The 23,145-nt window shown below is 44.2% G+C and overlaps 1 protein-coding gene across 13 annotated transcripts in view; it reads right to left on the reverse strand.

The window, feature by feature from the left end:
* The window catches only part of LOC144595252 (glutamate receptor 4), a 172,964-nt gene that overhangs the window by 45,117 nt on the left and 104,702 nt on the right, over positions 1-23,145 (reverse strand). For all 13 annotated transcript variants that reach the window (XR_013547475.1, XM_078402511.1, XM_078402509.1 and 10 more), the window contains exon 9: positions 20,244-20,354. Coding sequence is in view for 12 of the 13 variants with exons in the window: in XM_078402511.1 (XP_078258637.1) it covers positions 20,244-20,354 (111 nt within the window). In the remaining variant the exon portion in view is untranslated. The remainder of the gene's footprint in view (positions 1-20,243; positions 20,355-23,145) is intronic.

Below are 23,145 nucleotides of genomic sequence, written 5' to 3' on the forward strand. Positions count from 1 at the left end.
CGGTCTATAAATTAAGATGCATGTTTTAAAGAATAGGACACTTTCACTTTTACAGTTTGCTATTCATCATCACTCTTGTATTGGGACATGAAAAATAGAGTATTATATCATAACTGTTTGAATTTAATCCAAATGGTACAGAAGCACTATCTTTGTGCAGGTATCGTAATAATGTCAGAGAATGGATTTTAAGTGCATACTTCACTAGGTTAAAGGAGTACAGATTAATTGCAGATGGCAATCTCTAAAATGCCGTTTCTCTTCCAATTTATTCTCTCTGGAACTGGATTCACAATTAGTTTTGAATGGGGATAGAAGCCTTCAGTAGAACTATGGAGAGAGGCAATCAAATAAACATTTCCATAGTAATGAGTGACCGGTTAAATGCAGCATAGGCTCTCTGAGTTTTTTTCTTTTTTTTCAGTGATTTTTTCCCAACAAATCAATTCATTTGCATACATCAAAAATAAAGAATAGATGTGTTTTTGACCATGGAAATGAAACATAGTTGACATCACAATCACGAGGAAACAATGATCAAGTGGGAAAAGCCAGTTATTAGATCTCCTTGACCTAAAGCACCGAGGAAAGGTTTTAACAGTGTTTTCGAGAAATAGTATTAGGCAGACTGATGAGACTGAAGGCTGATAAATCCCTAGGGCCTGATGGTCTGTATCCCAGGGTACTCAAAGAGTTGGCTCTAGAAATCGTGGATACATTGGTGAACATTTTCCAATGTTCAATTGATTCAGGATTAGTTCCAGTGGATTGGAGGGTAGCTAATGTTATTCCACTTTACAAGAAACAAGCGCGAGAGAAAACGAGGAATTATAGACCTGTTAGCCTGACATCGGTGGTGGGGAAGATGCTGGAGTCAATTATTAAAGAGGTAATAACGGCGCATTTGGATAGCAGTAAAAGGATTGGTCCAAGTCAGCATGGATTTATGAAAGGGAAATCCTGCTTGACTAATCTTCTGGAATGTTTTGAGGATGTGACAAGTAAAATGGATGAAGGAGAGCCAGTGGATGTAGTGCATCTAGGCTTTCAGAAAGCCTTTGATAAGGTCCCACATGGGAGATTGGTGAGCAAAATTAGAGCACATGGTATTGGGGATAGGGTATTGACATGAATAGAGAATTGGTTGGCAGACAGGAAGCAAAGAGTAGGAATAAACGGGTCCTTTTCAGAATGGCAGGCAGTGGAGAGTGGAGTGCTGCAAGGCTCAGTGCTGGGGCCGAAACTGTTTACCATATATATTAATGATTTGGATGATGGAATTAGAAGTAACACTAGCAAGTTTGCAGATGACACAAAGCTGGGTGGTAGTGTGAACTGCGAAGAGGATGTTAGGAGGTTGCAGGGTGACTTGGACAGGTTGAGTGAGTGGGCAAATGCATGGCAGATGCAGTATAATGTAGATAAATGTGAGGTTATCCACTTTGGCGGCAAAAACAAAGAGGCAGATTATTTTCTCAATGGTGTCAGATTAGGTAAAGGGGAAGTGCAACGAGACCTGGGTGTCCTTGCACACCAGTCACTGAAAGTAAGCGTGCAGGTACAGCAGGCAGTGAAGAAAGCTAATGGCATGTTGGCCATAACGAGCGGATTTGAGTATAGGAGCAAAGAGGTCCTTCTGCAGTTGTACCGGGCCCTGGTGAGACCACACCTGGAATATTGTGTGCAGTTTTGGTCTCCTAATTTGAGGAAGGATGCTATTGAGGCAGTGCAGTGTAAGTTCACGAGGTTAATCCCTGCGATGGCGGGACTGTCAGATGAGGAAAGATTGGAAAGACTGGGCTTGTATTCACTGGAGTTTAGAAGGATGAGAGGGGATCTTATAGAGATGTATAAAATTATAAAAGGACTGGACAAGCTAGATGCAGGAAAAATGTTCCCAATGTTGGGAGAGGCCAGAACTAGGGGCCACTGTCTAAGCATGTAGAGGAGGCCATTTAAAATTGAGGTGAGAAGTAACTTTTTCACCCAGAGTTGTGAATTTGTGGAATTCTCTGCCACAGAAGGCAGTGGAGGCCAATTCACTGGATGAATTGAATGGATAGAGTTCTAGGGGCTAGTGGAATCAAGGGATATGGGGAGAAGGCAGGCACAGGTTACTGATTGTGGACGATGAGCCATGATCACAATGAATGGCGGTGCTGGCTCGAAGGGCTTAATGGCCTCCTCCTGCACCTATTTTCTATGTTTCTGTGTTTCTATGACCCGAAACGTCAAACCGCCCTTCCCCCCCTCCCACAACTATCTTTCAGTCTGAAGAAGGGTTCCGACCTGAAACGTCATCTTATCGTTTTCTCCAGAGATGCTGCCTGACCCGTTGAATTACTCCAGCATTTTGTTTCTATCTTCGGTATAAACCAGCATCTGCAGTTCCTTCCTACACAGTAGATTTCCTTTCTGGAGATAAATGGCTGAATTGCAGAAATGTGGCAACCCTCTTCATTGCCCTAAGTGTTCAATTATGCTAGACATAGAATAGCAGAGAATGAGGCCATTCAGCCCATCAGATCCAGAGAATTCCACGAGTCCCATTAACCCTAACCTGCTTTTGTTTCCCTGTAGTCCTGCAAGTCTTTCTCCCACACGCACATCGTCTCCCCTTTGATTCTTTAAGCTATTAAGCTACAGTAAATGGTCATTTACAGAGGCCAGTTAACCTAACCAGCAAACCTGTGGGATGTGGGAGAGCACTTGAAGTAAACCCAATAGTAAGATAGAAAACACACAAATTCTTCAGTTTTCAGTTTAGTGACGCAGCATGGAAACAGGCTCTTCGCCCCACTGAGTCCACGCCGACCATCAATCACCCGTTCACACTAGTTCTATGTTATCCCACTTTCTCATCCACTCCCTACACACAAGGGGTATTTTTTGTAATAGAGGCCAATTGATCGATAATCAAATTAGCATTGCATCCTGAATAATTTAGTTTAGTTTAGTTTAGGGATGCAGCATGGAAACATGGCCTTCTGACCACCGAGTCCACACCAGCCATCGATCTCCTTTTCATACAAGATCTATGTTATCTCACTTTCTCATCAACCCCCTACACACCTGGGGGCAGTTTACAGTGACCAATTAACCTGCAAAACCCACACGTCTTTGGGATGTGGGAGGAAACTGGAGCACCCGGAGGAAAGCCATACGGTCGCAAAGAGAACATGCAAACTCCACACAGACAGTGGGTGAGGTCAAGATCAAACCTGAGTCTCCGGCGCTGTCAGGCAGCGCCCCTACCAGCTGCACCGATCTTAAGGAGCAACTGAGGTTAGGGTCGACTCGGGGTTCCTCTAGAGGGGGACACGGTGGTGTAGCAGTAGAGTTGCTGCCTTACAGTGCCACAGACCTGGGTTCGATCCTGACTATACACAGGTTGTACATTTTCCCTGTAACCATGTGGGTTTTCTCCGGGTGCTACAGTTTCCTCCCACATTCCAAAGACATACAGGTTTGTAGGTTAATTGGCTTCTGTAAATTGTTCCTGGTGTGCAGGATAGTGTCTGGAGTGGTCGCTGCGCGGTAGGTGCAGACTCGGTGGGTCGAAGAGCTTGTATCCACGCTGGAAAGCAAAATCTAAAGTTTAATCTCTAAAGTAAAATCTAAAGTTTAAAAGCTGTGAGGCACAGCGCTAACTACCCTGTCAGCAAATCAACTGGGATGGAGAACTTTATGGGCAGAAGCTGGTTAAGACTCAGCAATAGCAAATAAGGTAAAATATAATTGATGTCTGCAAACATTTCAGGCTGTTCCTGCCTCATCTGATGAAAGGAAAATAACTGCTAGGCCACGTTTAGAGTATTGTGTTCAGTTCTGGGCACCGTGTTATAGGAACGACTAAACCAAGTGGACCCGTTGGGCCCAAACCTGCATTGGTTCAGCACCCTCTCCTCTGCCCCCCTCCCCTCCCCTCCCCTCCCCTCCACTTCTCCCCCTCCCTCCCCCATCCCCTCCCCCTCCTCCTCCCCCCTCCCTCCACCCCCTCCCCCTCCCCGCTCCCTCCTCCCCTTCCCCCCTTTCCCTCCCCCACTCCATCCCCCTCAACCCCGCTTATCCTCCCTCCTTCCCCTCCCTCCCTCCACCCCCCCCCTCCCTCCACCCCCCTCCCTCATTTCCTCCCTCCCTAGGAGATAGATTTAAACTTTAAAATGTGAATAACTTAAAAAATATAACACCGATTTCAATGAAACTTCTTCCATTAGCACCAAAGGGATGACGGTCAGTAAGGTGGCCCTAAAATTGTCACGCTATCATGTACCGTTTTGGCTGTAGTTCAGGAACAAACAAACAAACAAACGAGAGTTTTAGTATATAGATGTTATTAAGTTGGAAAAGGTGCAGAGAAGATTTACAAGGATGTTGCCAGGACTCGAGGGTCTGAGCTTTAGCAAGAGGTTGAGGGCAAGAGGATGAGGGGTGATTTTATAGAGGTGTATAAAATCATGAGTGGAATAGATCGGGTGGACACACAAAGTCTCTTGCCTAGAGTGGGGGAATTGAGAACCAGTGGGGATAGGTTTAAGGTGAAGGGGGAAAGATTTTATAGGAATCTAAGGGGTAACTTTTTCACGCAAAGGTGGTGAGTGTGCAGAACGAGTTGCTGGAGGAGGTAGTTGAAGCAGGGACTATCGCAACATTTAACAAACAATTAGACAGGTGCATGGATAAGATAGGTGTAGAGGGATAAGGGCCAAATGCAGGCAGGTTGGACTAGTGTAGATGGGACATGTTGGTCGGTGTGGGCAAGTTTCTGTTCCCACACAAGGACCTGTTTCCACACTGTATAACTCCATGACTATATCTCTAGGTGCAGAGAGTGGAAAATGCATATTTATATCAATGTTATGATACAACATTCAGCACGCCATTCATATATCAACCAAGTTCTCAAGTGATGGTGCCACTTCCCACCTGGAATGCTGCATTATTACCACTAAAATGAAGTTGCCAAGAATATAAGATTGATATTAGTTTTAACAATAATGGCATAGTGAAGTCAAAAATTGAATACCGAATGAGCTAAACTCATGTTTTGGTAAGAGTTTCTACTTAAGATTTTAATCAATTTCCTACAGCATGTGACAGAAATATATTTTAACTAATAAAATATATCATTCGTCTAATTTACAAGGTGCTGCCTGTAGACAAATATAAGCTGATAAAACATGAATTGTGAGACAGGGAAATGATTGAATATTTGCAGAGACAATAAATGTAATGATTTGTAGTGACATGCATATGACTCATATTGAAGGGTTTTTGTCACGAGAGAACTGAATATGGACGTAGATTATTCAGCCCTTCTAGATTATTCTTCCGCAATACATTTCAGTCTTGTTAGCAGAGCGTCATACGACCGCGAGGCAGTTTACACTTTGCCCCTTTACTTGAATGCGCATGAGGTAGATGTCAGAAATGTTACAAAACTCACATTAACGGTAATTGAAAAGGAGTCTCTGCTATATCAGAGGACCTCCTCGAAATAATCACAAAGTCAAAGACTGTCTGATAAACTCTGCATAAAGACATTAGAGATTTTGTAAATACATTAAGGGAAAAAGGGGTGAAAAAGATGGAGTCAAAACAGCCCACATAGTATCATTGATAAGATGTATCCACAGCTTCAAGTGCACCAGCACTTAAAACCCTGACCAGTTTAGTTTTAGTTTAGTTCATTATTGTCATGTGTACTGAGGTACAGTGAAAAGCTTATCGATCTATTGCATGCTATCCAGTCAGCGAAAAAACTAAACGTGATTTCCATGGTGTACAGATGCAGGATAAAGGGAATAACGTTTGTTCATTTAACTAAGTGATTGTCCAATTTTCATTTCATTTGTTATCCTTGCTTAGATTATTATCCTGCAAACAGACACAAAATGCGGGTGTAACCCAGCGGGTCAGGTAGCATCTCCAGAGAAAAGGAATAGATGAGCCCAGGAATGAGTAGGTGAACCTATGATGAGCGTTTGTCTGCACCGGGCCTGTATTTGCTGGAGTTTAGAAGAATGAGGGGGGACTTCATTGAAACATACAGAATAGTGAAAGACTTGGATAGAGTGGATGTGGAGAGGAGATTTCCACTAGTGGGGGAGTCTAGAACTAGAGCTTATAGCCTCGGAATTAAAGGACATTCTTTTAGGAAGGAGGTGAGGAAGAATTTCTTTAGTGAGAGGGTGGTGAATCTGTAAATTCTTTGCCACAGAAGGCTGTAGAGGCCAAGTCAGCGGATATTTTTGAGGCAGAGATAGATAGATTATTGATTAGTACAGGTGTCAGAGGTTATGGGGGAGAAGGCAGGAGAATGGGGTTAGGAGGGAGAGATAGATCAGCCATGATTGAATGGCAGAGTAGATTTGATGGGCTGAATGGCCTAGTTCTACTCCTATTCCTTATGACCTTATGATGTTATGATAAACCAGTATCTGCAGTTCCTTTCTGCATTATTATCCTTCAAAGTGGATTAGTAGTATTTTATAGAACCTGCAGAATTTCCATCCCACTGGTTTCCATAAAGATTAGGTTGCTGACCAGTGACAGGGATGAAGAGCAACCCCATGAATGAATACTGCACAGGTTGTATATAGCACACACAATCATTCCTCAATTATAACCACCCAGGAACTATTTAATCCACAGACAGCATTGCTAGTAAAATCATCTGGAAGAAATGCAAATAGTAATCAATTCAAATTGTGCTGGATATTATATTTAACTAACGTCAACCAAATCATGAATGATATCAGATAAATATAATGCTTACTTCTTTCCTAATTTGTTTATTTTTGTATTAAGAGAGTTGAAAATAACTTCCACAATCAATGTCAGGATTTTAACTCAATCAAATAATCCATTATTTATAGTCTAATTCCAATTAACAGGGCCCTTTCTTTGGAGACAAATATAAATGATGAAGCAGAAAGCATGAGATGGGAAAATGACTGATGCTGATGCACGGCACTGAAGAGATTCTGATATATCCCAACCAAATATAATTCAATTTTATTCATGACATTTCTGCAGTCTCACAGAAGCACTTTACCCCTTTACAGAAAATTAAACTGACATCAGACAGCATAGCATCATGAGAAACTAAAATTAGGCCTCCGATGTATCGTTGTGTGCAATTTTCCACAACATGATTTAGAAGAGAAGATTCTTGGTTGAGGTTAAATGGCTATTGTTTCCCCAGATGTTATTAAAATGAAGGTTCCAGTAAAGATTCTGTTGGACATCATATAGTTTAGTTTAGTTTAGTTTAGAGGTACAGCGTGGAAATGGGCCCTTCAGTCCGCCGTGTCCGCGCTGACCAGTGATCATCAGCACGCTAGTTCTATCTTACACACTAGGGACAATTTATAGAAGCCAATTAACCTACAAACGTGCATGTCTTTGGAGTGTGAAACCGGAGCATCTGGAGAAAGCCCATACGGCCGCAGGAAGTGCGTACAAACTCCATATACACAGCACCCGTGGTCAGGATTGAACCCGGGTCTCTGGCGCCGTGAGGCAGCAACTCTACGCTGAGCCACTGTGTGCTGCCCCTTTCTGCTGACAACACAAGCACGATGTCACCCAATTAATGAGCTGAAAGAAAATTCACAAAGTCTCTTATTAATATTGCAGTGAAAATGTAAAAAATTGTATTAGCATGACTCACCTTTCTGATAGTATTTGGAATCAAGTATCCACCTGAATCCAGTACAAATTTAGGCTGCAGATGGACTGATTTGATCATTCACAAGAGAAGGCCTTCTGAATGAGGGATGGCAGTGTTGTAAAAGGGACACAGATGACATGAGATGGGATCAACTATCATGTTTTTTGTTACACATTAAAAATAAAGGGGTAGAGCTAATGTCACAAAAGCAAGATGTGATGTTTTTAATGGTGCATTATGTTCTTCACTGCTATGGCACCATTGTAGATTCACACAGTGTGAATGCTCATTAGACTGTCATTGCGCAGTTTAAATATAGAAAGTTGTTATCCGGAACAATTTGCGAAATTTATTTTCAGAGAAAAATAGTTTCTGTAATTGGAATGTGATGTAATCACCGCAGAAGATTTGATGGAAATTAGGTCGACTCATGAGATAAAATTTTATCTGGATGGGAGTTGCAGCTGGATACTCATTGTTACTGGTTTCTATTTCCTCTGATTATCATCTTGTAATTTGTGGATCACAATGGCCAAGGATGGAGCTCTGCACCCTCTTGACAGAGTCGTTGATACAGAATATATGTCAGCTGTTCTTCAGTGCATATTTACTTTCCTAAGAGGAGAATGAGGAAGTTCATCATGTCTCCAGTGACTCTTACTAACTTCTACAGATGCTCCATAGAAAGCATACTGTCAGATAGCAGAGCTTTGCATCACAGCTTGGTTTGAGAACAGCTTAGTTTTGGCTTTAGTTTTTAGAGATACAGCGTGGAATGATGCCCGTCTGCCCACCGTGTCCACGTCGACCAACAATGACCTATACACAAGTTCTATCCTGCACACCAGGGACAATTTACAGAAGCCAATTCATCGACAAACCTGCACGTTTTTGGGATGTGGAAAGAAACCGGTGCACCCAGAGAAATCCTCACGTGGTCACAGGATGAATGTATAGTCCATACGGATAGCACCCGGAGTCTGGATCGAGCCTGGGTCTCTGGCGCAGCAGCTCTACCACTGCAATTCTACTGATCAGCCAACCTATATTTTAACCTGAATCAGTTATAAAATGAAAAACAGAGGTCCCAGCACTGATCCCTGCAGAACATGACTGATAGAAACATAACACTTGGGCACAGTAAGGTTATTGGCTGGAGCCTCTGCCTATTGGCCTGGTATTTGGAAAGAGAATACTAAGCCAGTAGATGTAAGGTGTATTTGGAGTGACCAATGCAATCTCTTACCGTTTCAGGTGTGATGAGACTATCACTAGAGATCTGTTGGGCTTGTATAGACTATTATCATCATATCATATCATATATATACAGCGCGGAAACAGGCCTTTTCGGCCCACCAAGTCCGCGCCGCCCAGGATATTTTAATACTGATTGTCAGCTGCTCAAGGTGATGAAGAGAAATGGGGTCCCAACCACTGCAGACACAAAAGTTAGACACAAAACGCTGGAGTAACTCAGTGGGTCAGGCAGCAGCTCTGGAGAAAATAGAATAGGTGACGAATAGGGTCAGGACCCTTCTTCAGTCTGATTATTTGCCATAGCCCTTTGGAAGAATTCATTCATTATTTAGCTTGTCTGAACAATTTATGATGAATGGTTTATAAAAAGCACCAACCACCTTCTTCCAATCATCCACCTTCCAATGGGAAAGCAGGAAGATCAGGTTGCGTGGTCATGGAGTCAGAAGATCATAAGGTCATAAGTGATAGTAGCATTAGGCCATTTCGCTCATCAAGTTAACCGCTATTCAATCATGGCTGATCTATCTCTCCCTCCTAACCCCATTCTCCTGCCTTTTCCCCATAACCTCTGACACCTGTACTAATCAAGAATCTATCTATCTCTGCCTTAAAAATATCCACTCTACAGCCTTCTGTGGCAAAGAATTCCACAGATTCACCACTCTCTGACTAAATAAATTTCTCCTCATCTCCGTCCTAAAAGAACGTCCTTTAATTCTGAGGCTGTGACCTCTAGTCTTAGACTCTCCCGCTAGTGGAAACATCCTCTCCACATCCACTCTATCTAAGCCTTTCACTATTCTGTACATTTCAGTGAGCTCCCCGCTCATTTCTCTGAACTCCAGCGAGTACAGGCCCAGTGCTGACAAACGCTCATCATAGGTCAACCTACTAATTCCTGGGGACATTCGTGTAAACCTCCGCTGGACCTTCTCCAGAGCCAGTACATCCATCCTCAGATATGGCGCCCAAAATTGCTCACAATATTCCAAATGCAGCCTTAGTCAAGCCACAAGGACATGTTCACTTTGCATGCAGAATGTGACTTCTGGGAGCTCTCAGCTGAACAGAGATGGAATATTGAAGGGCACTCCCTCACCTGCAAGCACCAATCATTTGGACTTTACTTCAGACTTTGGAGATAAAACACAGGAACAGGCTCTTCGGCCCACCGAGTCCACGCCAACCAGCGACCACCCAGTAAACAAGCACTATCTCCTACACATACAGGCAATTTTCAATTTTACTGAAGCCAGCTAACCTACAAGGCTTTGGAGTGTGGGAGGAAACTGGAGGATTCGGGGAAAACCCACGTGGTCACGGAGAACGTAGCAACTCCACACAGACAGCACCCGTAGTCAGAATCAAACCCAGGTCTCTGGTGCTGTAAGGCAGCAACTCTACCACTTAGCTGCTGTGCCACCCCTTGCCAGGCTCTGTTCCGCTTCCCCCCCTCTGTTCCAACTTTTGTTTTATTGTTGTATTAATCACTATCATCAGTTGTTCACTCTCAGTAGACATCTTTCTTTTTATACCCGTTAACTTGAGAACCTGCTGAAAATGTACAGATGCCACAGACGGACATTAAGAAATGACAACAAATGCATGGAAGATATATTTAAAGAGGGAGAGAGAAAGAGAGAGAGACAGGGAGGGAGAGAGAGAGAGAAAGACAGAGAGAGAGAGAGAAAGACAGAGACAGACAGAGAGAGAGAGCGAGCGAGAGAGAGAGAGAAAGAAAGACAGAGACACAGAGAGAGGCAGAGGGAGAGAGAGAGAGAGAGAGAGAGAGAAAGACACAGAGAGGGAGGGAGGAGGAGGTGCGGGAGGAAGGAGAGAGAAAGACGAGACAGAGAAAGGAGAGAGAGGAGATAAGGTGGGTGGAGAGAGAGAGAGAGAGAGAGAGAGAGAGAGAGAGAGAGAGAGAGAGAGAGAGAGAGAGAGAGAGAGAGAGAGAGAGAGAGAGAGAGAGAGAGAGAGAGAGAGGAGCAGGAGGGAGAGAGAGAGAAAGATGAGACAGGGGAGAGAGAAAGGAGATGAATAAGGAGAGTGGAGAGGGAGCGGAGAGAGAGGGAGAGAGAGAGGGATAGAGGGAGGCGAGTTAGAGGAAAAAAAGGATAGAAAGAGGCAGAGAAGGAGCGAGAAAGAGAGAGAGGATATAAATATAATTTATTTTGCAGTAATGACTTTCAAGCTGCTGTCTGTTTCTAAGGCTAGAACGTGTTCATCAGATAAGGCCACTAAACTTATTTTTGGTATTACGGTCTTTTGAAAGACTGCAATGGCTCCTGCCCCCATGATGAACACCAACTTTGATACATTTCATTTTAAAGATCCATTGTTACTCACCATTTATTTTTGCTTTCCGTGTTAATTTAGCAGAGCAATAACTATGAGAAACTGTGGTCAGCTCTGCATGATGTAATGTATTCAGTGCTCTCATTAGGTGTAGGTGTCATTTCACCTTGAGACCAACATCCAGTGTGAACAGCCTCCTGCTTTGCAAATAATTTGTACTTCCCGATTTGACTTGAGTCTAATTAATACCAAATTAGCAAAGTACAGTGGGGAGATTTCAGGCACCACTCCTGCTGAGTAGCCATGTACCTGGGAGTGAATGTCAGAATTTTGGATTTACAGTTATTTTGCTCATTTGTATTAATTGCATGCAGAACGCGCTGAATTTCTGATTTGCCTGTCAGGCAAAACGCTCTTGCTGAGAAAGCAAGTCGCAAAATGCAGCTTTTTGCTTAGAACACTGAGGGAGAGCTTTTTTTGCATTTAGCTGAAATGGACATTTTTATTAATGTTAATGCAGTCATTGGCTCCGTCCCCAACATTTTAACACCTTTCAAAAGTGTCGTTCTTCACTCTGACATGTGCCAGAGAACATGAAATGGCTTCTGGCCATTTTGAAGCAACATTTTGATGGTGGAGAAGCGGGCCCTCGGAGAGCAAGCAAGGCTGGCGAGAACGAAGGGTGGACCCAGCAAGGGGGGTGGGGGGCTGTCACGTGCAGCGACAGGTAGTAGATAGGATTGTTCAGTGAACCTTTGTAACTTTGTCATCGCCACAACATGGCGACACGTGCTACCTAGTCGAGGTCTGCTGCATAATTTTAACAAGATGCATGTAAAACAAAGCTTTTCACTGTACCTAGGTACATGTGACAATAGTCTCATTGAATCCCTCTCTCTCTCTCCTCTCTCTCTCCTCCTCTCTCTCTCTTTCTCTCTCTTTCTCTCTCTTTCTCTCTCCCTCTGTCTGTCTCTCTCTCTCCTCCTCCTCCTCTCTCTCTCTCTCTCTCTCTCTCTCTCTCTCTCTCTCTCTCTCTCTCTCTCTCTCTCTCTCTCTCCTCCTCTCCATTCCTCCTCTCTCCTCTGTCTGTCTGTCTGTCTGCGTGTCTGTCTGTCTCTCTCTCTCTCCTCCCTTTCCTTCTCCTCTCCCTCTCTCTGTCTGTCTCTCCCTGTATGTCTGTCTGTTTCTCTCTCTCTCTCCCCTCTCCTCTCTGTCTCTCTCCCTCGTCAGCTCAGACTCGATCTTCACCTTGTACACCTCCCACAGTAGTAATTAAAGAGAGCATCTGCCACTTGCTGATCAGCCACATTAGTCGCTGATCGATTTCTACCGGCTATTGCCACAAATTCTGTTTGCTGCAGGTCTGAAGCTGCTGCAGGCTGGGGGAAGAGCTGTCCTTGGTGCTGAAATACACTGCTGTGACAACATTTCTGCACAGATAAATTGCTCCCAGGCACTGATGTATGAGCTGCTTGAAGATGGACGAGAAGCAGCTCTGGAGCAGTGCCCTCAGTTGGTGGCCTTTCTGCTGGTGATGTGGGGGGAGCAGTTCTCCTACCTAGGGTACTAGCTACATGAAGAGGTTGCATCCACAAGCTTGGAAGGACATAAAGCTCTGGAGTAACTCAGTAGATTTCTGCACCTCTGGAGGACGCTTTGGGTCGGGACCCTTCTTCAGTAGAATTAGTATGATTAGCATGGGTAGGCAATGTGAAATGCATCATCCTCCCGCTCATGCATGCTTCCTGGGCCTTTGTACATTCATGGCTCCACTCTGCCTCATCCACTAAGGCACCCAGAGCTCGTGCTGGTGGTAAGGATGCCCATTCCCTTCTCTGCCCAACATGCCCGCCAGCAACCATTCTGAACCTTTGTAATAACTCCCGCCAGCAGGGGGAGCTAATGGGTCGGTCCATGTTCTCCAGAGATGCTGCATGACCCACTGAGTTACTCCAGCACTGTGTGTCCTTTTTTTGAGCTAATGAGCACTTGCCCTTCACATAAGTGATGCAAACAGTATTTCAATTGACACTGTAGAAACAAGCAACCAAAGTCTGAAGATGGGTCCAGAATCAAAACGTCACTCATCCGTTTTCTCCAGAATTGTTGCCTGACCCGCTGAGTTACTCCAGCACTTTGTGTTTATCTTCAATTGATACTGGTTGGTTTCAAGTGATGCTAGCCACTTACAAAATGGACCCAACAGAGATCTGCCGCTGCAATAAATATTGCAGTTGGCCATATTCACAATGATCTGTCGGAGACAACATTTTTTGTGCACCTCCCCTGGATTAAATGAGTGCGGGTTTTTCATGCATCGCAGTGAGCATTTTCCCCAGGTATCCAATGTTGTTCCTGTTCAGCCTATGACTACTATTGACACTGTTATTAGAGTCAAACAGGCCCTTCAGCCCAACTTGCCCACACCGACCAATATGTCCCATCTACACTCGTCCCACCAGCCTGCACTTGACCCATATCCCTCTAAACCTATCCTATCCATGTGCCTGTCCAAATTGTTTTTAAATGTTGCGATAGTACCTGCCTCAACTGCCTCCTCCGGCAGCTCGTTCCATACACCCACCACACTTTGTGTAAAAAGGTAATGCCTCAGATTCCTATTAAAACTTTCCCCCTCACCTTAAACCAATAATATCTGGTTCTCGATTCCCCTACTCTGGGCAAGAGACTCTGTGCATTTAACCGAGCTATTCCTCTCATGATTTTGTACACTTCTATAAGATCACTCCTTATTCTCCTGCGCTTCAAGGAATAGAGTCCCAGCCTTCTCGACAAGGTTCCACATGGTAGGCTGCTCTGGAAGGTTAGATCGCAAGGGATCCAAGGAGAGATAGCTGATTAGATAGAAAATGAGCTCCATGGAAGGAAGCAGAGGGTGATGGTGGAATGTTGCTTTTCAGACTGGCGGCTTGTGACTAGTGGTGTGCCTTAGGGTTCGGTGCTGGGCCCGTTACTGTTTGTCATCAATACCAATGATTTGGATGAGAACGCACATGGAATGATTAGCAGGTTTGCAGATGATACAAAAGTGGGTGGTTTTGCAGATAGTGAAGATGGTTGTCAAAAATTGCACCAGGATTTTGATCGGTTGGGCAGGTGAGCTGAGGAATGGTTGATGGAATTTAGTACAGAGAATTGTGAGGTTTTGCATTTTGAGAAGACTAACATGGGCAGGACCCACACAGTGGATGGTAGGACTCTGGGGAGCATTGTAGAGCAGCGGGATCTAGGAGTATAGGTACATATTTCATTGAAAGTGGCACCACAGATATTAAGGGTGGCCAAATAATTGGCTTCTGTAAATTGTCACTAGTGTGTAAGATAGAATTAATATACAGGTGATGGTTGGTCGGCGTGGATTCAGTGGGCCAAAGGGCCTGTTTCCGCATTGTATCTCTAAACTAATTTCCATCATTCACTGTTTTTCCCCCGATATCATCCCTGTGGTTCCATTTTAACAACTTTTCAGAGGCAATCTTCATTGGAGGCTCTGATTTACTCAGGATGGTCTTCAATACATTTCCAATTGCCACACCAGATGAAGCAATGCAGAGCTTCCTACCCACATGACAAAGAGGTTGTCAGGCAGTCAGTGTTCAGATAAATGTAATAAACTGTTCCAATTCTGTAAAACTGCAACAAGCCAGAGGGTTTTTAAATCAAAACAATTTATTGCAAACCTTCCCTTAAGCAATTAGATTCTAACCCTTTCCAAATCCCGATCTTAAAAGGACATTGTCCCTTTTGGGAAGTGGGTCTGGTTTACTTATATTAATTTTCTTCTCAGATTATGAATGCTTTGCTCTAAGCCAGGAATATTCCAAGTAAGCAGAGTTGAGAATGCAGATAATTAATCCAGTGTCAGTATCCAAACACCTCTGTAACACAGACATGAATTTACTCAGGATCAGCATTTGCATTCAACGAATTATACGTTTAATTTAAGCTGCTGATTCACTGCATATCGATATAACTTGGTCAGGATGATGACTTTTGTCCATAAAACTTAAACTCTGCTCCTACTAGACCAAATGCAACTCATCTTTACAGATATAGATTTTACTTTAGACTTTAGGGATATAGCACAGAAACGGGCCCTTCGGCCTACCGAGTCCATGCTGACCAGCGATCACCCCACACACTAGCATGATCCGAAACACTAGGGACAATTTCCAATTTTGCCGAAGCCAATTAACTTACAAACCTGTACATCTTTGGTGTGTGCCTTACAGCCACCAAAGACCCAGGTTATATCCTGATTATGGGAGCTGTCTTTACAGAGTTTTTACGTTCTCCCTGTAAATGTGTGGGTTTTCTCCGGGTGCTCCGGTTTCGTCCAACAGTCTACACATGTGTAGGTTAACTGGCTTCTGTAAATTGTCCCTAGTGCGTAGGATAGATCTAGTGTATGGGTGATCATTAGTTGGCGTGGACTTGGTGGTCCAGAGGGCCCGTTTCCACGCTGTATCTCTAATCTAAACCAAGATCTTTGGATTGAAGTTTTACCTGTAACACAGATCAGTGTGCACTGTTGTCAGGGCCTTAAACTATGCTCAGTTTTAGTGTGTCCCTCACAACACATAGTACTGGACCTATGCATGTTAGATTGTGGCCCTGGTCACAGGCAAAACTTACTCTGGAATACACATGAGTCTTGTTCAGAACTGAGCTATCGTTCATTGCCTGGGTGGTTTTCCAGCAGCGGTTGATATTTGTCTAGGCCTGTGCCCCACACACCAGTCAGCATAGCAGCCACGTCACACAGCTGTTCAGGGCAAACTCTAACAAATACCCTGCACCACATCCCAGACTTTCCTGTCAAAGGAGAGTTCTGGAAGGAAGAAGGCAATGGTCTCATTTCCTCTGGAGACATCACAAGGACAGCGTGTGCTATGACCAATGCGCTAACCATGCACGAAAGATGCCAGGAAGGATCTTCTTCACCATCAACCGACGGTGCCTTGGTGCTTGTTGAAAGCCTTAGTGATAAGACATTTCTGCTGCTTTCTTCTCATAGATCTCCTTTCAGGGCAGCACAGCGCTGCAGTGGTAGAGTTGCTGCATTACAGCACCAGAGATCCGGGTTCGATTCTGACTACAGGTGCTGCCTGTATGGAGTTTGTACACTCTCCCTGTGACCATGTTGGCTATCTCTGGGTGCTCCAGTTTCCTCACACATCTTATCTCAACTCTTATCTGCCTGCACATAACCCATTCCCTGCATATCCATGTGTCTATCCAAAAGGATCACATGCTTTTCCAAAATTAGAGGGTCTGTTGTGTAAGCAAAGTGTAAGAGCAGAAGGAATATATTAGTGGGGGATTTTAACTTTTCTAATATTGACTGGGATCCTGACTATGGGTGCTGTCTGCGCAGAGCCGGTACCTTATTCCAGCGACCGCATGGGTTTTCCGCAGTTTCCTCCCATATTCCAAGGACGTACACGTTTGTAGATTAATTGAATTCTGTAAATTGTAAATTGTCCTTGGTATGTAGGAAAGTGCTAGTGTACAGGGTGATCGCTGGTCGGCACGGACTCAGTGGGCCGAAGGCCTTGTTTCCACGTTGTATCTCTAAAGTCTAAAGTTTAACGTCAGAGATCTTCGGCCAGGGGAACAGTTACCATTTCCCTCTGACCAATTTAATTGCTTGAGAGGCCATTACAGCAGATCTGCCACACTCCCGCAAAATTAGTAGGTCTGTCTTGACCTTGGCGAGGAAACTTACTGCCGCAACACATCCCATGGAGCTTTTGGCACTCTGCTCATTAATCTTTAATCTACCTTTGAATAAAATATACGGTTCAACGGCAAATACCATTAGCGTCGTAGTTCCCGCATGTCCTTGTTGTGTGTGAACTGCAGTACTTGCCCTAGACTGAGGTACAAGACAATGTACAAGTCTGGGTCTGCCCCGGTTGCTCATTACCACCATGGAGCAGCAGGGGGCGTTGTTGGGGGAGGGCACCGGTAATATAAAATCCTATCGCAGCAAATCATTTGCCTGTCTTTTGAGGCCCGTTTGCAAATATTGCTTACATCATCTTTTAGAACATAAAACAGTACAGTACAGGAACAGGCCCACATTTGTTGGAAACATGATGCAATCATCTCATCTGCCTGCACATGATCCATATTCCTCTGTTCCTTGCATATCAATGTGCCTATCTAAATGCCGCTTAAACACCACTGTCGTATCTCGTATCTGCCTCCACCACCATCCCTGGCAATGCATTCCAGCCCCACCCCCCCCAACCTCTATGTAAAAAACTTGCCCGGCACATCTCCATCAAGTAACCGTGGCATTCTTTCTCTCTTCACCCCTTCCCACCCTTGTTGTCCTGCTAGTTCTATGGTTTGCATCCATAGATCCCTCTGTTAACACTTCTTCCACAGTCAACATTGGACCAGTGTTGGTTCCATCTTTCCTTGGCCATCGTTGCAGGCTCTGATTTGTTCTGAACCTTTTCATACCTCTAGTTTCTCTCTCCACTGACTTTCAGTCTGAAGAAGGGTCTCGACCCAAAACGTCACCTATTACTTTTCTCCAAATATGCTGCCTGACCCGTTGAGTTACTCCAGCATTTTGTGTCTACTTTCGTGTAAACCAGCATCTGCGATTCCTTCCTACACAAATATTTAATATTTTGATCCAGTTTCCTGGCTGACTGAGTAGTTGCTTCTTGGATGGAATGTGTATGCAACAAATTATTGTTGGATCATTAGGTTTTGATGCAATGATACGGGGCACTGCTGAGTCTACAACTGGATTACTGCATACAGTATCAATCTCCATATTAAAGCAAGGATGTGCTGCCTTGCAGGAAGTCCAGAAAAGATTCACTGGGTTGTGATAAAGGGATTGATGTGTGGTAAAAGGTTGAGGAGGTGTTCAGTTTAGTTTAGTTTATTATTGTCACGTGTACTGAGGTACAGTGAAAAGCTTTGTTGCGTGCTATCCAGTCAGCGGAAAGGCTATACATGATTACAATCGAGTTGTCCACTTTGTACAGATACAGGATGTAGGGAATAAGGTTTAGTGCAAGATAAAGTCCAGTAAAGTCCGATTAAAGACTGTCCGAGGGTCTCCAATGAGTTAAATGGCAGCTCAGGACCGCTCTCTAGTTGTTGATAGGATGGTTCAGTTACCTGATAACAGCTGGGAAGAAACTGTCCCTGATTCTGGAGTTATGTGTTTCCACATTTCTGTACCTCTTGTCTGATGGGAGAGGGGAGAATAGCTCTTTACTGTTGTTGAGTGAAGACATCTCTCCTCCATTGTTGACAACACTGGCTCCAAGGTTAATCTCACTCATCATAAAAATTGGTTAGGATGTGTAGGAAGATGCTGGTTTACACCAATTGTAGACACAAAATGCTGGAAAAACTCAGCGGGTCAGGCAGTATTTCTGGAGTAGGTGATGTTTCGGGTCCGAACCCTTCTTCAGACTGAAAGTAGAGGTGGGGAGGGTGGAAATAAACTGGAGGCTAGAAAAGGCCAGAACAAATCAGGGCCGGCAACAGATGATCTCAGGAAGGATGGAGCCTATAATGGCCCATTGTTGGCTGGGGAAGGTGTGATAACAAGAGGGATACAGGGATGCGAACAGTGGAACTAGTAGGACGGGAGAGAGGGAATGCAAGAGTTACTTGAAATTAGAGAAATCAACGTTCATACCACTGGGTTGTAAGCTGCCCAAGCGAAATATGAGGTGATGTTCCTCCAATTTGCATGTGGCCTCACTCTGACAGTGGAGGAGGCCCAGGATAGTAAGGGCAGTATGGGAATGGAAATAAAAGTTGGTTGTCAACAAGACTTCCTTCCTGTGGTGATGTGTGGTGATGTGTGGTCCTGCTCCATCCACACTGTACAACCCAGATGATTTATTGATATTACCAATGAACACTTTGCCAAATTCAGCACTGCAATTTAAAGCAGGGTTGAAATGTTGCCCACTCCTCTCAGTGGCTGACATTATCTATAATAAACGCCCCTACAAAGCAAAAAAAACTTTTGCACTATCCTCTTGTTAATAAAACAACATTTGATCATCCATGTCTCCAATTCATCTCGTTGGAGTTCCTTCTTGATCTGGTAATAATACATTCAGCAATGCCGATTGGAATAGATAGGGTAAACGCACAGAGTCTCTTGCCCAGAGTGGGGGAATCGAGAATCAGAGTGCATTGGTTTCAGGTGAAGGGGGAAAGTTCTTATAGGAATTTGAGGGGTAACTTTTTCTGCAAAGGGTGGTGGGTGTATGGAACGAGCTGCCGGAGGAGGTAGTTGAGGCTGGGACCATCGCAACATTTAAGAAGCAAGACAGGTACATGGATAAGAAAGCTTTAGAGGGTGGTATGGGTCAAATGCAGGCAAGTGGGATTAGTGTAGCTGGGACATGTTGGTCGGTGTGGGCAAGTTGGGCTGAAGGGCCTGTTTCTACACTGTATGACTATGACTCTAATGCGATTAAGGACAAATATACCCTTTGTGTAGTGAAGATGATAACAGTCGTAGAAATGCTGACTCTATCAAATAAAGATGTGACATTTTACACGCTGAAGCAGTTGAAGATTTGCCAGCAGTACTGTGACACTGTCCAGTTTACGCAAGCAACTCTGAACACTGCATCATCCAATTTCCCTGGCCAAACCTCTCACTGTTAAAGAAATGAGGAAGAAACAAGTAGGACGCAAAGCACTGGAGTAACTCAGCAGGTCAGGCAGCACGCTGGAGAACATGGGCAGGTAACGTCTTCAGACAATTAAACAGACTCACAGTCATCGCCCTTTAAAAGGGCACTTGCCTGAAATGTTCAATTATTTCTTTCCCCACAGATGCTACCCAGCCTGTTTAGATTTGCCAAAGAGATTTGCTGTTTTTATTTCAGGTTTTGAACATCCGCAAGATTTTGCTATTGTACATGTATAAAAACACGGAAGCACATTTGTATTAATTAAGTAGAGAAGGCAGGGAACACTAGCTTACCAGTATAGTAGTGACGTAAACAGTCCGATTCTCTAAGCCGGAAGTATCATTCGGAAACATCATCTCATTCTGAATTAGAACTAGTTTGTCTGCATCATTCCAGTAGCCAATCTATGAACAAGAACATTGGTAATTAATGACAGGACATTGTATGGATGAGAAAGTTGATAAAAGTGCTGAGACACCACAGGCTTTTCCACTCTGGACTGGAACCTTTCCACACTACACTGGAACTGCTACTGTTAATAATTGCAAGGCCATTAGGGTGGCACGGTGGCGCAGCGGTAGGTTGTTGCCTTACAGAGCCAGAGATCCGGATTTGATCCTGACCATGGGTGCTGTCTTTGTGGAGCTTGCATGTTCTCCCTGTGACTGCATGGTTTTCCACCTGGTGCTCCAGTTTACTCCCACACTCCGAAGGCGTGCAGGTGTGCAGGTTATGTCGAAAGGAACTGCAGATGCAGTCATGTACTGAAGATAGACACAAAGTGCTGGAGTAACTCAGCAGGTCAGGGAGCAGCACCAGAAATGTTGCCTGTCCCGCTGAGTTACTCCGGCACTTTGTGTCTATCTCCAGGATTGTAGGCTAATTGGCTTCTGTAAATGGTCCCTAGAGTGTAGGAAGGAACTAGTGTATGGGTGATTGCTGGTTGAAGGGCCAGTTTTCACCCTGTATCTCTAAACTAAATTAAATTAAACTAAACTAAACCAAACTCAACAAAACTGAACTAAACATCTGGTCTGCTTAGTGATGCCCCTTGATTCTCACCAATCTATCTAACTGAAATAGCTTGCATCCTTGGACTGAATCATTATTTTAAAGATGTCAATCTAATCGCCTTGAAGTCTCAAACATTTTGAAAGTAGGAAAGCCCAAACTGTGCAGACCCAATGGCCCTGAAACTAAGTACCTTTTTTGAGTCCTTTAAATCAATGATTATGCAAGGAATTTAATACTGGACACTGCGTACCAAAAGAGGCCTCACCAGGGTTATACAAAAAGAGGATAATTTCTTGGAGACTCAAGAAACTGCAGGTACTGTAAATTTGAGCAAAACACAGCGCTGAAGGAGCTTCTATCCGGGAAGGGAACTGTCAGGAGACGTTTCGGACCAGTCTGAAGTTCATAAGTTATAGGTGCAGAATTAAGCCATTCGGCCCATCAAGTCTATTCCGCCATTCAATCATGGCTGATCTATCTTTCCCTCTCAACCATTCTCCTGCCTTCTCCCCAAAACCTTTGACACCCTTACTAATCAAGAACCTGTTGCTCTCCACTTTAAAAACATCCATTGACTTGGCCGTTACAGTCGTCTGTGGCAATGAATTCCACAGATTAACGACGGGGTGGCATGGTGGCACAGCGGTAGTTAGTACCTTACAACACCAGAGACCCTGGTTCGATCCTGACTATGGGTGGGCCGAAGGGCTTGTTTCCGCATTGTATCTCTAAACTAAACAAACTAAACATTAGCTCTATGCAAGTCAATTCCCCTAACATATTTAGAAATCTTTCCAATCTGCTGTTTACATCTAGCAGTCTATCACTTATTAGTATCTTTGTGTTAGCAATGAACATCCAGGCACTTCCCCAGATACTTTCATCCAATCATTAATAAATGCGATGAACAGTAATTTTCATAGCACCTTCAGTCCACATGTCGAACCACTGCCATTATTGACAAACTTGCCTCTTCGGGAACAAATCTAATTCTTTATCCGGCCTAAAATTGTTTGCCCGATCAAATGACTAAATATCCCAAATATGTTAAGTTGTACACTACCATTGAAAGGACAATAAGATCATAAGACATAGGAGCATAATTAGGCCATTCGGCCCACTGAATCTGCTCCGCCATTCAATCATGGCTGATCTATGCCATTCTCCTGCCTTCTCCCTGTGACCTTTCACACCTTTACTAATCACCAACCTATCAATCTCTGCTCTCAAAATACCCAATGACTTGGCCTCCGCAGCCATCTGTGGCAGTGAAGTTCCACAGATTCACCACCCTCTGACTAAAGATATTCCTCCTCATCTCCATTCTAAAGGTACATCCTTTCATTCTGAGGCCGTGCACTCTGGTCCTAGACTCTCCCATTACAGGAAATACCCTCTCTACGTTCACTCTATCTACACATTTCATTAGTCAGTAGGTTTCAATGACATTCCCCCCTCATCCTTCTAAACTCCAGTGAATACAGGCCCAGAGCCATCAATATCACAACTCCCTCAGAAAAGGTAAACAGATGGGTGGGACTTTATGCCTTTCCAGACTCATCAAAGGGTACAACACTTTCTGTTTTCTTCCACTTTTTCAGATAGCGGGTCTAGCAATGTTGTTTTGATCTCGTGGCGCAGTGGTAGAGTTGCTCTCTCACGGCGCCAGACACCCGGGTTCAATCCTGACTGCGGGTGTCGTCTGCACAGAGTTTGTACATTCGATCCTGACTACGGGTGCTGTCTATTCAGCGTTTGTACGTTCTCCCTCTGAATACTTGGGTTTTCACTGGGATCTCCGGTTTCTTTCCACACTCCAAAGATGTACAGGTTTGTAGGCTAATTGGCTTGGTATAACTGTAAATTGCCCCTAGTGTGTGCATAATAGTGTAAGTGTGGGGATCGCTGGTCGGTACAGGCTCAGTAGGCTGAAGGGCCTGTTTCTGCGCTGTATCTCTAAACTAAACTAAACTTAACTAACATCTGCAGTTCCTCCGGGTACGTGTTCTGTTCTTGTTCCATTGCCGGATACGTTTGTAACTCCATTCGTCACCAAACCTCCTCCTTCATGTTCTCACCTTCCTTTCAACACCAGGGTCAGCAGGGCAGCATGGGTGCTGCGAGGAGAAATGTTGCCACTCAGCTGCAGTGAAGCAGGCTTGATCCTGACCTGCTGCGCTG

The sequence above is a fragment of the Rhinoraja longicauda genome, chromosome 7, assembly GCF_053455715.1.
Source record: "Rhinoraja longicauda isolate Sanriku21f chromosome 7, sRhiLon1.1, whole genome shotgun sequence".
Taxonomy (NCBI): domain Eukaryota; kingdom Metazoa; phylum Chordata; class Chondrichthyes; order Rajiformes; family Arhynchobatidae; genus Rhinoraja; species Rhinoraja longicauda.